At 44.9% G+C, this 13,798-nt stretch overlaps 1 protein-coding gene across 11 annotated transcripts in view; it reads right to left on the reverse strand.

Annotated features, from left to right (window-relative positions):
- The window catches only part of PKP4 (plakophilin 4), a 62,889-nt gene that overhangs the window by 3,308 nt on the left and 45,783 nt on the right, over nucleotides 1-13,798 (reverse strand). For 8 of the 11 annotated variants that reach the window (XM_064718949.1, XM_064718950.1, XM_064718945.1 and 5 more), the window contains 12 exons: nucleotides 13,170-13,361; nucleotides 11,541-11,751; nucleotides 9,083-9,215; nucleotides 7,833-8,046; nucleotides 6,701-6,884; nucleotides 6,282-6,399; nucleotides 5,626-5,817; nucleotides 5,311-5,484; nucleotides 4,353-4,503; nucleotides 2,166-2,361; nucleotides 1,308-1,392; nucleotides 1,083-1,200 (listed from right to left, as the gene is read on the reverse strand). In XM_064718949.1, the coding sequence (XP_064575019.1) occupies nucleotides 1,083-1,200; nucleotides 1,308-1,392; nucleotides 2,166-2,361; nucleotides 4,353-4,503; nucleotides 5,311-5,484; nucleotides 5,626-5,817; nucleotides 6,282-6,399; nucleotides 6,701-6,884; nucleotides 7,833-8,046; nucleotides 9,083-9,215; nucleotides 11,541-11,751; nucleotides 13,170-13,361 (1,968 nt within the window). Of the gene's footprint in view, nucleotides 1-1,082; nucleotides 1,201-1,307; nucleotides 1,393-2,165; nucleotides 2,362-4,352; nucleotides 4,504-5,310; nucleotides 5,485-5,625; nucleotides 5,818-6,281; nucleotides 6,400-6,700; nucleotides 6,885-7,832; nucleotides 8,047-9,082; nucleotides 9,216-11,536; nucleotides 11,752-13,169; nucleotides 13,362-13,798 lie in introns of all 11 variants that reach the window. The other 3 variants (XM_064718944.1, XM_064718942.1, XM_064718947.1) reach the window with 1 other exon arrangement.

Consider the following 13,798-nt stretch of genomic DNA (forward strand, 5'->3'; position numbering starts at 1 on the left):
TCTGGGGATGTGGGCCTTTCACCAACTTCCACTGACTCCCTTGGGCTTGGCTGTGCTCTGGAGCAGAAAAGCAGACACTTCCTATTAGGAATTTTTACTAAACCCTCTTTGAAATACAACAGCCTCTGAATATTAAATTAGAGCTGCTCATCTACTTCCTACTTGTCATTCAAAGAACTGGAGTAACACCGTTGTTCTGCTGGTGTATCCTGGGAGAGAAATTTGACAGTTGGTGTCAGAATATCCTTTTACACTTGGGTAGAATCCAGTCATTCCCTGAGCATAAGCTGTACTGTCTTTCTTGGTGGGTGAGAGGATCTCTGGCACAAACGCCACAAGAGGTTTACTTCTTGTAGGAAAACAAATCCCTGGTGAAGTCCTTGTTTTTCAAGTCAACCATGTCATAAAGGAATGTGTGAGGGCTGTTGTTTTTATGTAAATAAGCAATTAAACAAGAGTGTTGTAGGAACTGGTCACTAATGTTAGCAGTAACAGTAGGTAGGCATTTCTCAGTATTAACAGAGATCTGCTCTAGATAGTTTCTACAAAAGTAAATTGGGTAAAATAAAATGCCATTTGATGATAAAATAGAAGGCTTCAGGTGGTTTTGTATCAGCTGTCTTGAAGATCTAAATCCTAGCACTGAACACATTGAAGGAACAAAGGTGACAAATAAACAAGGAAGAGTCAGAAAACTAAGGGTTTTGGGTTTGGTTGCTCATTCTTATGGAACATGACATAGCTGGGAATGAAAATGAGCTCCGCACTGTGGGTGTGTTGCTGTTTATGCTGCCAGGTCCCCATGTTCCATGAGGCCACTCCACAATCCCCACACAGCACAGGACAAGTGGCTTTGAACAGGGCAACGGTTGGTTGGTTGGTAACAACGTCCAGCTCTATTCATCGAGGATTTCACTTTGCAGGAACAATTCAGGGAGCACTCGGAGCACGTGAAGTACTTTGCTTAAACACCAAGGAGCAACAGCCTGACCTCAGTGTTTTAAATGGGATTAGTACCAAACTGAGAGGTGTTTGAGTTAAAAACATGGGACAGCAGGTCCCCTTCACCCTCCCTGACTGACCTGACTGCATGACAGGTGACATCTGCTGATTGGCTGTGGATAGAGAAGGATGGGATTTGAACCTCTCTCGTTCCAGTGTTGATACAGGTGTAATAAAGTGACTTTGATTCCATCCATCCTATGGAGTGGCAAAAAGAAAAATACATCAGAATAAGGTGCAAGTTATAAATAAATGAGGAGTTTTTGTGGCACCATTTTCCAGTGTAAGCTAATTTTACAATTTACCTTTTTGTAAATGCTCCGGAGGTCTCGGTACTGCCACAGCGTGTTCAGTACCTGGGCCGCCGCCTTGACAACCTTCAGTGAGGACCTGAGGAGGTGAAGAACATGGCAGTGTGAGAAAGCCACTGAATTCCACTTCAAACGAACAGTGTCCCTGAGCTTTGTAACAGCCTGAACCTGCTGCCGTGGGGCAAACCAGACCTTGCATCACCAGCATGAGCACAGCCAAGCCAGCAGCCTCACCACACATGGGGCTCCTGCTGCCCCCTCCACCAGCCACAGGGGCCTCCTGCTGCTGACCCACCACACGCTCACAGGTTTCCTTTCCACTAGACAACCACGGTGCCAGCAGAGAACTCGTCTCATGGCCTCCCTGGAGCCCTGATACAGCGGGCAGGACCAGCTCCCCTCAGCCAGCGCTTGCTTGGCAATGCTGTTCCAGGGCATTCCCCTGGCCACATTCTCCTGCCACTGACCAAAGGGCTGCACTAGGTCCAATTCATAGTTGCTGGGATACATCCTGACTAAGGTGCCCACAGAGTCTGACTTGGAAAAGCTCCAAATATTTTATTAATCTTGTAGGTGTTGAAGAGGTGACTGGCTAACTCATTGAACCTGAACAGGTCCCATGACCATGGTAACTGTGAGCAGCTGTACAAGCCTCCAGAAGCCTGGGACAGAGAACACTGCCCAAGGCAGTGGTACTGGTGCCTCGTCCCTCCCAGTGAGACTCCAGCTGACAGCTCCTCAGACCCAGGCTGCAAAGGAAGATTTTTTTCACTCAAAAAAAGCATTTCCCTCACTGTTGAGCGCTGTAAATGGACACAAACAGGTCAGGCACGGTCTTTGCTGCCTACTTGCCTGTCACCTCTTCCCTTTGTTATGTTGACCAGCTTCTCTATGCCACCGGTGTCGGCGAGGGCCTTGGCATTCTCCATGTTCTTGCTGGTGACCTCGTGCAGGGCGCAGCAGATGGCGGCCACCGTCTCGTCCGACAGGATGCTGGGCCCGTTGCCTCCTGGCAGCCGATTGACCAGGTCTCGCATCGCGTATTTGCCTGGAAACACACCCACAGAACCACGTCAAAACCACAGCTCAGTCCTTCAGGCTGGAAATTGCAGGATTCAGCATCAAACTGCAGCTGAAGGCAGTGAGAAGCAGCACAGCACCAAAATCCGCCAAGAATTCACATTTTACACAGAGCCCAGGGAGACCTCATGACAATTTCTGAATTTTTTTTTTCCTTTTAGCTTAGAAGTGTGGGAAGCTGAATTTTGCACTAATAGAGGAACAATTTTAAACAAGAATTATTTGAAGAAAGAAGAATTGTTCAAGGAAAAATGTTAGGCTACTTATTATGACTGACAGAGTAATGCATATTGCTGGGCTTCATCTATGGGAGGATTAAAGGAATCCTTACTGGAAATTCTTTCTTCTGGATGTTCTGTTCACCTTGTTTGCTACCTGTCAGCGCTCAGCTCTGTCAGGCTCCAGTTGCTGACTGACGCCACAGATAAGCTGCACACAAGGGACAGTAACTAAGGTAAGGTCAAGGTTTCTTCCTGTTTGGGCTGTACTCTTAATTGAATGATTAATTGATTTTATAGTAGACATGTATTTGCACATAACAGTGAATAATGAAGGAGCTTTGCACAAAGTCATTCGCTATCTATTTGCATAATGTGCCTGAAAGGAAAAAAAGAAACCAAAAGGAATTCTGCAGGAAAAAAGGAAACACTGGGAAATCATCCCCACAACGGCATCTGCAGCAATACCCTGCCATTGCCAACCCTTTAGCAAGCTCAGCCGCACGCTGCATGTTCCAACGTATATTGTAATTTGCTAGAATCCTCATCTCTCATTTCCTTCAGTGTGACCCCGTGAGCCCATTGTTCCTTTCCTATACCAGCAGAGAAGCTCCTAAAGATGATTTCTAGCATGGGGTAGTGCAGATCTTGCTTCAATCTGGCAATGTTTTATCCAATGGTCTGTTTCAGAGCGTGTCTGAGGCCAGAAATTCTTTCAGAGGTACAGCTTTGACAGGGAGAGGGAGCAGGTGGAGGACAATTCCTGAGCTGAAAAGTTTTGCCAGGAATGGAAGAAACATCCTGACAAAAGAATACCACCTGAATCTGACCTGCACAGGGCTGGTGCTATGGAATAGAATTCTCTCTTTGCACATTTCTCATTTGCACTGCTGGAAAATACACTCTGAATATCCCAGATGAGAAGCTTCAGAAACAGATAACAAAGTTCTGCCCACCTGTATTTCTCTTTGTGAGAATAACGATCCTCCTATCTCTATGAACAGTTGTTACAGCCTTGACCCCACATTCTATACACAGAAAATGCTTTTGTCACAGAAATGAGATTTCCTTATATCACACCATTTGTTAACAGGGTTCACTGAACCCACAGCAGCCTGATGCTGAAGCATGCTCAACACTAACAGATTGAGAAAACTCAGGAAAGCTGATTGACATTTTGTTGGGGTTTTTTAATGCTAGATAAAAAAGGCACAGATGAATGCTTAAAGGGTTAAATATTAGAACTGACAAGACCGTAAGTTTTTTCTAGCAAGCACCTCTGTTGATGACTTAGTTCAGCAAAGACACAGATGATGCTCTATAGCTGTTTTCCTGGAGAAGATTTCTTTCCCCTCCTCCTGTTAAAGATTGTTAACAAAGCATGGCTGTTGTGGAGCAGAGCTGTTCCATCCCCCAGGAACACATGGGAGACCTGCACCCCCCAAGCAGGTGAGCACTGAGCTCCAAGGAAGCAGAGCTGTGTTCCCATCCTATCTGGCATTGAGGGTTTTCTGTCTGGTTTGGCTGACTCCCATCCAGGAAAGATGGCCAGCAGCAAACTAATGTGGCAATATCGCTCTGGAAAGCTGCTGCTGTCAGGAGGACTCACTTATGTGACACAACTGATGTGACACAGAAACATCAAGCGTGCTGTTCCCTTTAGTGGAATCTCTCCTTGGCTTTCCCAGCCAAGGTCTGGCATCCCGGGGCTGGTGCTCTCTCGAGGACGGTCTGTACGCACCAATAAGCTCCTTGTTCCGCACGTCTAAGGCCATGTTCCTTAAGGCAGTGGCCACAGATGACACCACTCTGTCGTTGTCCATCCTCAGCAGCTCCACGAGGATGGGCAGCCCCTTCTCCTTCCTCACGGCAGCGCGGATGTAGGCTGCGAACTGACACAGAAGCTCAGTCACCCACCAGCCTCCACAGCACTGCCACTGCAACGGCCTCGGGCAGGGCCGGGCCTCTCAAGCATGCTTGGTCCTTTGCAATAAAAGATGACATGTTTGATGTGTGCTTTTTCTGTGGTTATAAAGAGCTGGCTCTTTGCCATTTTTCACTCATTCCTCTTACAAAGAGAGAAAGTATCTCAATAGATGATGATTATTGGAAAGGGAGCAGGGGGGTTGGGTTTTGCTTGTACTTTTTTTTTTTAATACCAATGTCATAATGGTCAAACTGAAAAGGGCTTAGCTGGCTTGCTGCAAGCAAAGGAAGCAATTAATGCTTGCTTTGTTTTTTAATTTCTCCATAACAAATACATGACACAATATAGTGTTCTCATGTGCTGCTTTTGTAGCACATTATATATGCAATGGCCAGAATGTATGGAAATAAATAATGGATTATGGAAATAAGGTAAATTTACTTGTCCTAGTCTTATTTCAACAGCACCTCCCCACCAGAATAGAAACCAGAAAATTGTTTTGATCTGATAAGATGAAGATGAAGCTGGAAGAAGCTTTTTCTGTTTATTTAAAATAAATGCCAGCTTCCATATGGCTCTTATTGCCCCTGCTCTTTGCCAAGGCTCTTCACTGTGGAAACACGACTGCAGCACATGAGCACTAATGCACAGACAAGAGAGGAAGGCTCAGATGCACACAAGAAAATGGTATGTCCCCCTCAAACACATTCCAGGGTCTTACAAGAAAAATCAACTGGACTACAAAGAGGAGGAGGAGCAGGAATTCCCTTACCTTCCAATTGCCTGCAGAAAGGTTCTGGAGTGATCCTGCAGAGCCCTCCAGAGTGGCTGGGTTGGAGCTCTCTGCCAGCAGTGTCAGGTATGGCTTCACCACCGATGGGTGCCAGAGCATCTCCACCCCTTTAGGAGACTTGGAAAATCCTGGGATAGGGCCAACTCCATCCCACTGAGAAAGGAATGCAGATTTGTAACCGGACAAAAACTCTGTATTTTCATTCTATGTAGGGCTGGTTTTGCAAAGGTATGTCCTTACCCACCATGAGTCAAACCCCATCTGAGGTATTTGCAGTACATTGAAAATACAAACCTGATCCTCCTGGGAAGTTTTTTTTTTCTTCTTCTTTTTCTTCCCCCAGCAGCTTGGCTCGGAGTCTTTGCTGGGTGACTCTTTTCCCAACAAGTCATCCAGCTCATTGATTCCCAGCAGCCGTGCCTGAGGTACCTCCAGTTCCAAGCGGTAGGAAAGGTTCCTCAAGGTGCACACACAATTCTCCACTGTCTGAACCAAACCAGAGAGACACCGTGTCACCAGTTCTTCCTCACACAGACACCAACCAAACCAGGTCAGTAGAGGAAAAAAGGCACTAGGAGCACAAGTGCTAAACTCTAATGCTGGGCCTTGGGCTGTGTTGTAGCTGCTTCTCTGGGAAAATGCAATCTCTCTCAAATCTGACAGTATTTATAAGAGTGGTCTCTGCTATAGTGGCTTATTCTTTAGTATTCTGAAAATGAAAAACTTGAGAGCTTATTACTGTTTTATTAAGAAACAGATACTGCAATGCTGCTGAAAACAAGAGGTGACCCTCTGTTACACAGCTGAGTTTGGCTGTGCCTCAGTAACCTGGGGCTGGGAGTGATGCCAGTTGAGCTGAGGACATCACCGTGCTCAGCTGAGCTGTACAGAGCCCCAAGATCACACACACAGTTTAGCACAAAGTATCTGTACGTGAGACATGCACACACCTTGCTATCATAATCTGAGGTGTTCACACAGGTGTGGATCACGTGGAGCAGCGAATCGACCAGTCCTTCGCAGGACCTCATCTGCTTTCGTGCCTCTTCCCCAGCGGAGCTCAGGTTTCTGACAGTTGGAATGACAAAGGAACACAGGGTATGCAAGGATATACAGATAATCACTTATTAGGCAGTCTGCAGAAGGTTTTTATGCAGCTGGTTAGTAATTGGTTAGCAACTCTTAGTGACTAAATTGGTAATTTTCATATTTTTCTATTAGAAAAAAAAGGACAATTGGAAAAGTTGTTTACATGACAGAACTCTGTAATTTATAGACTAAAACAATTACTTTGTCTTTACAATACAAGAAAGACCTGCTGGATAACATGGTTACTCTTTAAAAGGGAGTATTCTAGAAGAGCAAATACCTCAGGCATCCTGTTGTATTGCGCAGAACGAGGGAAGTCTGAAATTTAATTTTATGATCATCATCAAAGGAGGAGCTGTTCCATCCCGAGTGGGGCACTATCACAGTGTTTGTCAGCGTGGACAGGGCATCTCTAATGATTGTCATCTTCACGGCATCACATGAAGACAAGTTCCAGAGAACCCCTGAGAAGACATTTCCAGAGCAGAAAAGTCAGCAGAGACTTGGCAAACAAACATGAAGCAACACTGACAACTTAAAAGACTTAAATTACTTTATTACTTAAATTAGTAACTTAAATTACTTTAAATATGTGATGTGATTCTAGAGCAGGCAGAACGTGGACAGCCAGCATCCAAAAAGGAGAAAAGCAAGGTGAACAAAGTGAACAGTGGAGGAGGGCATGGCTTTGGTTTGGTTTTTTGCCAATGATAAGGATGGTCTGCCCTGACATTCCTGTTACCTGGCACCATATACCAGGGATGTCAGGTACTGAGGAGCAGAACTGAACATACAAGAAGGGATATAAAAATCCTACGGAAACTTTCTTCTGGAAACAACAGCAACAAGTCTGGAGCATGTCCCATCCATCCATCAGATGCATGTAACTGCTATCTTTTATCCTCAGGCAGAAATCCCTAGTCCCCTGCCCAGCAAAGTTTCTATACATGACATTCAGACACAGAAGTATGAAACCTGACGTAAATTACCAGCAGAACTGTATATACAAATAACATACTGAACAGCACTGAATCTTCTTTTTCATCATGAAATACAGCTTAAATAATTTTTCTGAAGAAGTCATCCTCGATTATAATTCAGATTAAATACCATACACATTTACATAGTTTGGATCCATCTTACGAATTCTGCAAGATCTTATTTAAAACTGTTGTCAAGAAAAGATAAAAAAAGACGGTAATAAAATGAATGTTCAGAATCAATAAAGAAATACCTGCTGTGTGTGCAGGAGACTCATATGAGGGAAAATCCACCCTAAGTGGAGCTTTAGTGCAACTACCTCAGCATTCACTTCTCCCAATGACTCTACACTCTGTGCTGTTTTAACTGACCAAGATAAGTATCCAGAAAAATACATTACAGCTCTCTGCTAATTTCCCTTGCAAGCTCACCTGTCACCAGCTCTTTGACCTCGGCATCGACTGACTTCCTCAGCAGCCGCAGAAGGGCAGGTATCCCTCCCACATTCTTCATGGCTATTTTGTTCTCATCAGTGGACTTTCCATAAACGAGGTTCCTCAGCGCACCACAGGCATTCTTCTGAACCTCCAGGACTCTGTGATCCAGGAGATCCACCAGGTGCTTGATACCTCCTAGCCTACAGACCTGGAAAGTGGAATGTCAGGACCATCAGCAGCCACTCATCTCACTCACCTCACTCTACAGATGTAAAAGGCTTTTGTTTTTATGAGAACAGTACTTCCCATTCTACTTCCAGAAGAAAAAGCTGCTGAACCTTATTGACTTGATTGCTACATGGGACTGAATCTCTCCCTCCACCCCACTGCAATGGCTGAGGGTCATTTTCAGACACTTGCTGGGTGCAGAGAATTGCTATTGCACCAGTTTTGTTTCCAGTTTTACAAGTAATTTCCCATACCCAAAATATGTTTTTAGGGAATACTGGAAATAAGAGCTGATTATCACTGTGATCATCACCAGATCATCAAAACTATCAGCTTTTAATCTCCCAGCAACAGTGAATTATGTGGGCTATCTTCTTATAAAAGTTGAACCAACATTTTATTAACATAAATAAAATTTATACTGAAAATAACATCTAGCACACACACACAGCATGCAAATGAAAAAGCAAATTCCCTCAAATCAACAGGTCACAGCTGTTTTGCAAAAACAGCAGGTATTTGAATGCAAAGTTTCAAGAGATTTCAATAATAATCTGAATGTTTGCTCAGATGTATTCTGCCCCCACATCACAGTGGCATAAACAGTTTCCTCCATGTGCTCCTTTCCTTTGCTTGACAGCTCACTCATTCCCTATGATGCCTTAAAACACCTTGATAAAAACCACTGAAAGCACTCCAGAGCTCCTGGTTGTTCTTGTCTCCAGTCACCAACAGGTTACACATAGCCAGGCTCTGGCAAACCCACTTTAGAGTTCTGCTGGATGACAACTTTAAGGCAAAAGATTTCCATAGAATTTCCATGCAGCTCCTATGACAGGAAGAATCTGAGTGTGCATAATTACAACCCCCAGGCATTCAATATTAGCATCCACCTGGTACACACAGGAACACAGGAGGGTCACAAATACTGCATCACGATGAAACAAAAGGGAAGAGGCAAGAGGCCTGGTTTTCCTGTACCGGTGCCCTGCGAGAGCAGCACGAGCAGCACCCACCTCTGTTTTCACCTTGTTATCCCCAAAGCAGAGGTGCTGCAGATAGGCAGCGGCGTTGGCCTGCACCGAGGGGAACTGGTGCTGCAGCATGTGGATGACCTCGGGCAGCTCCGGATCTCGCCACGCAAACTCCCTTCAGTGGGGCGCACACGGAGAGAAGGCATTACTCACAAAGGATGGGGATTTGCTAAGTACAAGTACTGGAGCATCTTAATGGCTTTCCAACAATTCAGTTTTGTTCTGGAGTAAGGGGGCCAGAAGGAAACCCAGGTATAATGGGAAAGCAGTGGGTCACATCACCTTCCAGTCTTCCAACTGGAAAAGGACACTATATCCAGTGTGCTTCTGTTGGCTTATGGACCACACAAATACAAATAATCACTAAGGTAACACCAACTCAGACATTTCAATCTACAAAAAAATCTCACAAAAGTTAAATATATAATGCAAAAGATACCCCCTCAACAGTGCTGCTTAGGGGCATCATTTCTGCACAACATTTTTCTCTCAGTGCTTCATGTTCTCCCTAGGCAGAAGCCAATTATACCTCTACAAAACCTGCACATCCTGAAGTGTTATTGTCAGAATCAGATGCAGGATGTTTGCCTGATTTGAGTTATTCAGGGATTGTAAATTTAAAATCATTAAATAATATCTCCTTCATTAAATCACAATGATTTTGTCCAGACCAATCGTGGAAAAGTCATGAAACATGCCCACTCTGCAGATTTAGAAACATAGTAATTAATATTTGCTGGGCCATTTGCCTTTTGTAAAAGAGAACTGGAGGGGGATAAAGTAGTATCTTAAGTTTTCTCAGGGTCAAAAATCCAAGTAAACAAAAATCTAAAACAAACACAAAACCAAACTCCAAAAACAATCAAACAAACAAACAAACAAGCAAACCAACCAACCACCCCACCAAAAAACCAAAAACCAAACCCAAAATAAACAAAAAAAAGAGCAAAGTTTGTTTCAAGAGCAGTAGCTGGGCAGCTGTTCCAAGACCAATGCTGGCCTGGCCATTCAGGTCTCCCCAGGACTCCCGGTCACACAAAGGGGAAGCTCAGGTCTGTGCCCACTTTGAACTGCTCAACAAATTCAGAGCTTTATTTTCCATACTAATGACAGGAAAGCCCGAGGGGAAGCTGGCTTTCTAATACAACTAGTAGCTTTCCCTCTCACTCCAGAGTGGTGCTTCCTAACAGCCCCCTCTGAGGCTGTGACACGCTCCCCTGCCACAGCCCGGTATGCACATCAGAAACTGGAACCGATCACGTGTGAGGTAAAAGCTATTCCTCTGCAATAACTATTGCTCTGTAACAAGTTAAGAAGGTGCATCAGCAGCGACAACTGAGTCAGAGTTTCCTTAAAGTTCCTTGCTATGAATGGGAAGCATCCCTGCTATAAGTAACTCTTCTTGCCCCCATACCAGAGCATGCAGCCTCCAAGCTTTACTACCTAGAGGTAAGACTATCCTATTAAAATAATTTGGATGAATGCACCATTCAGTTAAATGAAACTAATTCTGTCTCTTGATATCTATTAACAAATTAAATTTATCAATTTCCACTAATAAATAGAATAACAAAATCCATTAAAGCAGCATTTTCATTGCTGAGATGACAGGACTGGCCCAGACTGGATAACTGCCTGGTGCTATGAGCCTGCTGTAGGTGGGAGCAGGGGAATGCAACAGAAAACTTCAGTCTCACCATCTCTGCTTGAGGTTTCCTTGGAGCCCAGCATGTCCCCAGGACAGCCCTGGAGGCACAGCTCAGCCCAGCTCCTCCAGGATGAGCTGGTTTCTCAGTGAACCAGCAATCTGAGGGACTGAAATTCCCACTAATTCCAAATCCACACCAAGTAAGCACACAAGTCCTTCCAAGCTGTGCACAGCCTGGGCTTTGATACTCCCAGGTTAAATGCAAGGTTTTAGTGCACAGTGTCTAGAGTAAATTACAATGATGATACTACACTTGTCAGAGGCTCACGCTGTGCACAGACATCTGTAACGTCAAACCAGTAATTATTGCAGAAATAGGTGTGCTCACTTTCAAAATGGCACATTTATAAATAGTTTTAACACTTTGTTTTGAAATTTAAGCAAGCTGTTAATAAAAAATGAATTCAAATAAATTAGGTCTGTCCTTTTGAATTTTCAAGCCCGAATTCCCATTCATAGAAAGAGAAAACTCACTGCAGTGTTACAGGTTACTAAAAAATATTTTCAATAATCCAGTCAAATCTCATAAAAGTTGTGTCCCCTGTAATAACTTCCCCACAAAAACAACCATGAAAGAAAAACGTCATACTGAGATGTGCACCAGCTGTTTTTCCTCCCTGCAAGAAGCAGCCCGCGCTCACCGTTGGGGCACCAAGGGCGGAGCTGTGAGCACTGAACGCGCCGGGGCAGCCCGGGCGCGGGGAAGGGGAGCCGAGCCCCGCGGGGACTTGCCTGGGGTCCTTGTGGATGCTGTCGATGGAGGGCGAGCGCGTGGTGCCGCCGTCGGGCGCGGGGGGCAGGCGGCCGTAGGCGGGCTCGGGCAGCCGGAACGGCACCGCCCGCAGCGGCTCGGCCAGCGCGGCCGCCGGCGGCAGCCCGAAGGTGTTTCTTTGGTACGTGAGGGTGCTGCGCTGGCTGGAGGATCGCTGCAGGTTACCCATGCCTAGGACAAAACAGTGTCAAACCAACCACGTAACAAACAGCTAACAAGTGCCTGCTGCAGAGAAGGGGCGACACCTGCTTAACACTGCAAGCAAAAAAACCTTCAGTCTTGAAACGTGTACTGTGCTCCAGGTTGCAAGTTGATGCCAGATTGCATGGAGCAATTCCTCGGTGTCCCATGCAAATGGAGGGAGAGGTTAGTTACAGAATGAGAGGTTTGGTGGGATCAGACTCGTGCCTCAGCTTCCCTCAACAAGTATTTAAAGTAGGAAATGCATCCCATGCCAACAAGCAGAAATCTGGGTGCAAAGTGTTTTCAAAGTTCATAATATCAATTCTCCAACTGTACCAAAAAGGAAAAACAAGTAAACAAAAATGCATATTGTTGATATGATAGTCTGCTTTTCCTAACTACACTTTCCCTGACAAAAGGTAACGTGGATCATTGCAAAGATGAAGCTGAGTGGTTCGGGAACAAGAACATGCGTCTTCCCATCTGAACAGAGCTGACCTGGTGGCTCTTGTTCTCCCATGGAAAGTGGTATTAAGTAGACAGGTAAACAAAGAATTCCAGTTTCTAGCTATATTTCTTCATTGGCACATCCTGACAAACTCCATTTATTCTAGGTTGTGAAAGGCAGGAGAATTGCAAAAACTGGTTGCTCCTTCAGCACTATTCTCTTGGTATTGCAGTTATATTAGCAAACGTTAAAAAGGCATTTTCAAGTGTGGGAAAACATGGCATATGAATCGGACAGTTCTCTATAAATAATTCTAGAGAGTTACTTAACTAAATCACTCTAATATTTTAAGAGTTTTTGGAAACCACTAAACAGATTATTAATCAACCTTAAAGAACAAACTGCATTGCAACATGCATTACATTTCTCTCTACAGAAAATAAATCCTAATACTAATCTAATGCCTATACTTTTCATATTACACGAGTGGCACTTCTACGAGATACTAGAGGAATATTTCGGTTTCAATAGGCAATCCTCAGCTGTAGCATTTACCCTTATGCTTTTTTGAGAAGTTGGGTAAAACAGTATTTTTACTGTGAAAGATGCGGTAGGTAATTTTAGTGGCAAGCTCTTGTTTTACTGTATTGATGAATAAAAAAACCCATGAACCAACTCAATTCTTAAGAGAGAGGTGCATAGAGAATGCAAGAGAGGAAGCAATAAATTCTGTGTGTCATGAATACACTTATCTGGGATGTACCGGTGCATGTGCTATCAAACAGAAAACACTCTGACCCCAGGCTGACAGTGATGTATAGCCCCAAGCAATCCCCGCAAACATCACAAGAGCCTTTTAATTCCTGCAGGTTGCTTTAAGTCCTCCAAGCCTAGCTTCTGTCTGCATTAACTGACACCCTGTGGCTCCTCGTCCCGCACGGCGCCCCCGCTCACCCACCGGAGCCGGCGCGGAACAGGGCGGCCTGGGAGCCGTGGTGCAGCTCGACGGCGCCGTGGCTGGGGCTGCGGTACACGGGGCTGTAGAACGTCCTGCCCTCGTAGATGGGCGTGATGTGCATGTCCGGGGACACCGCCGAGCGCAGCTCCTGCCCCAGCTGGCTGTGCTGGCTCGCGTACGAACTCCTCAGCCCTGCAAGCAAGCACAGGGACATGCCCACGTGGCCCATCTTCAGCAAAGCAACAGAGCTGTCAGGACCGAATCTTTCTTCCTTTGGCCAAGAAAAGGTGTTGTTTAAACCTACCAGTTACAAAGACTTATTCATTAAATTTTTTCCATTATTAAGTGGCCCATACTGAAAGGCTTGCTGACAAAGCAGCATTTCCTTGACCAAAAGTTTTGTCCATACACAAACAACTTGAAATTTTCCAACTTAATTTTTTTGTATCATTTACAGTCTAAACCACAGAGAATAAAAGCTGAGTCAGCACACATGGTGCACAGATTCAGCAATAACAGGGTAAGTATGGACCTGACAGAAATCCTGTTGTGACAGAGGGCACATACTGAAGGGGTTGTAATCGTGAAACTGAAACAGTCTGCAAACATCTGCTTGATAGTGGTAGCAG

This window comes from Zonotrichia leucophrys, chromosome 7 (assembly GCF_028769735.1).
Source record: "Zonotrichia leucophrys gambelii isolate GWCS_2022_RI chromosome 7, RI_Zleu_2.0, whole genome shotgun sequence".
Taxonomy (NCBI): domain Eukaryota; kingdom Metazoa; phylum Chordata; class Aves; order Passeriformes; family Passerellidae; genus Zonotrichia; species Zonotrichia leucophrys.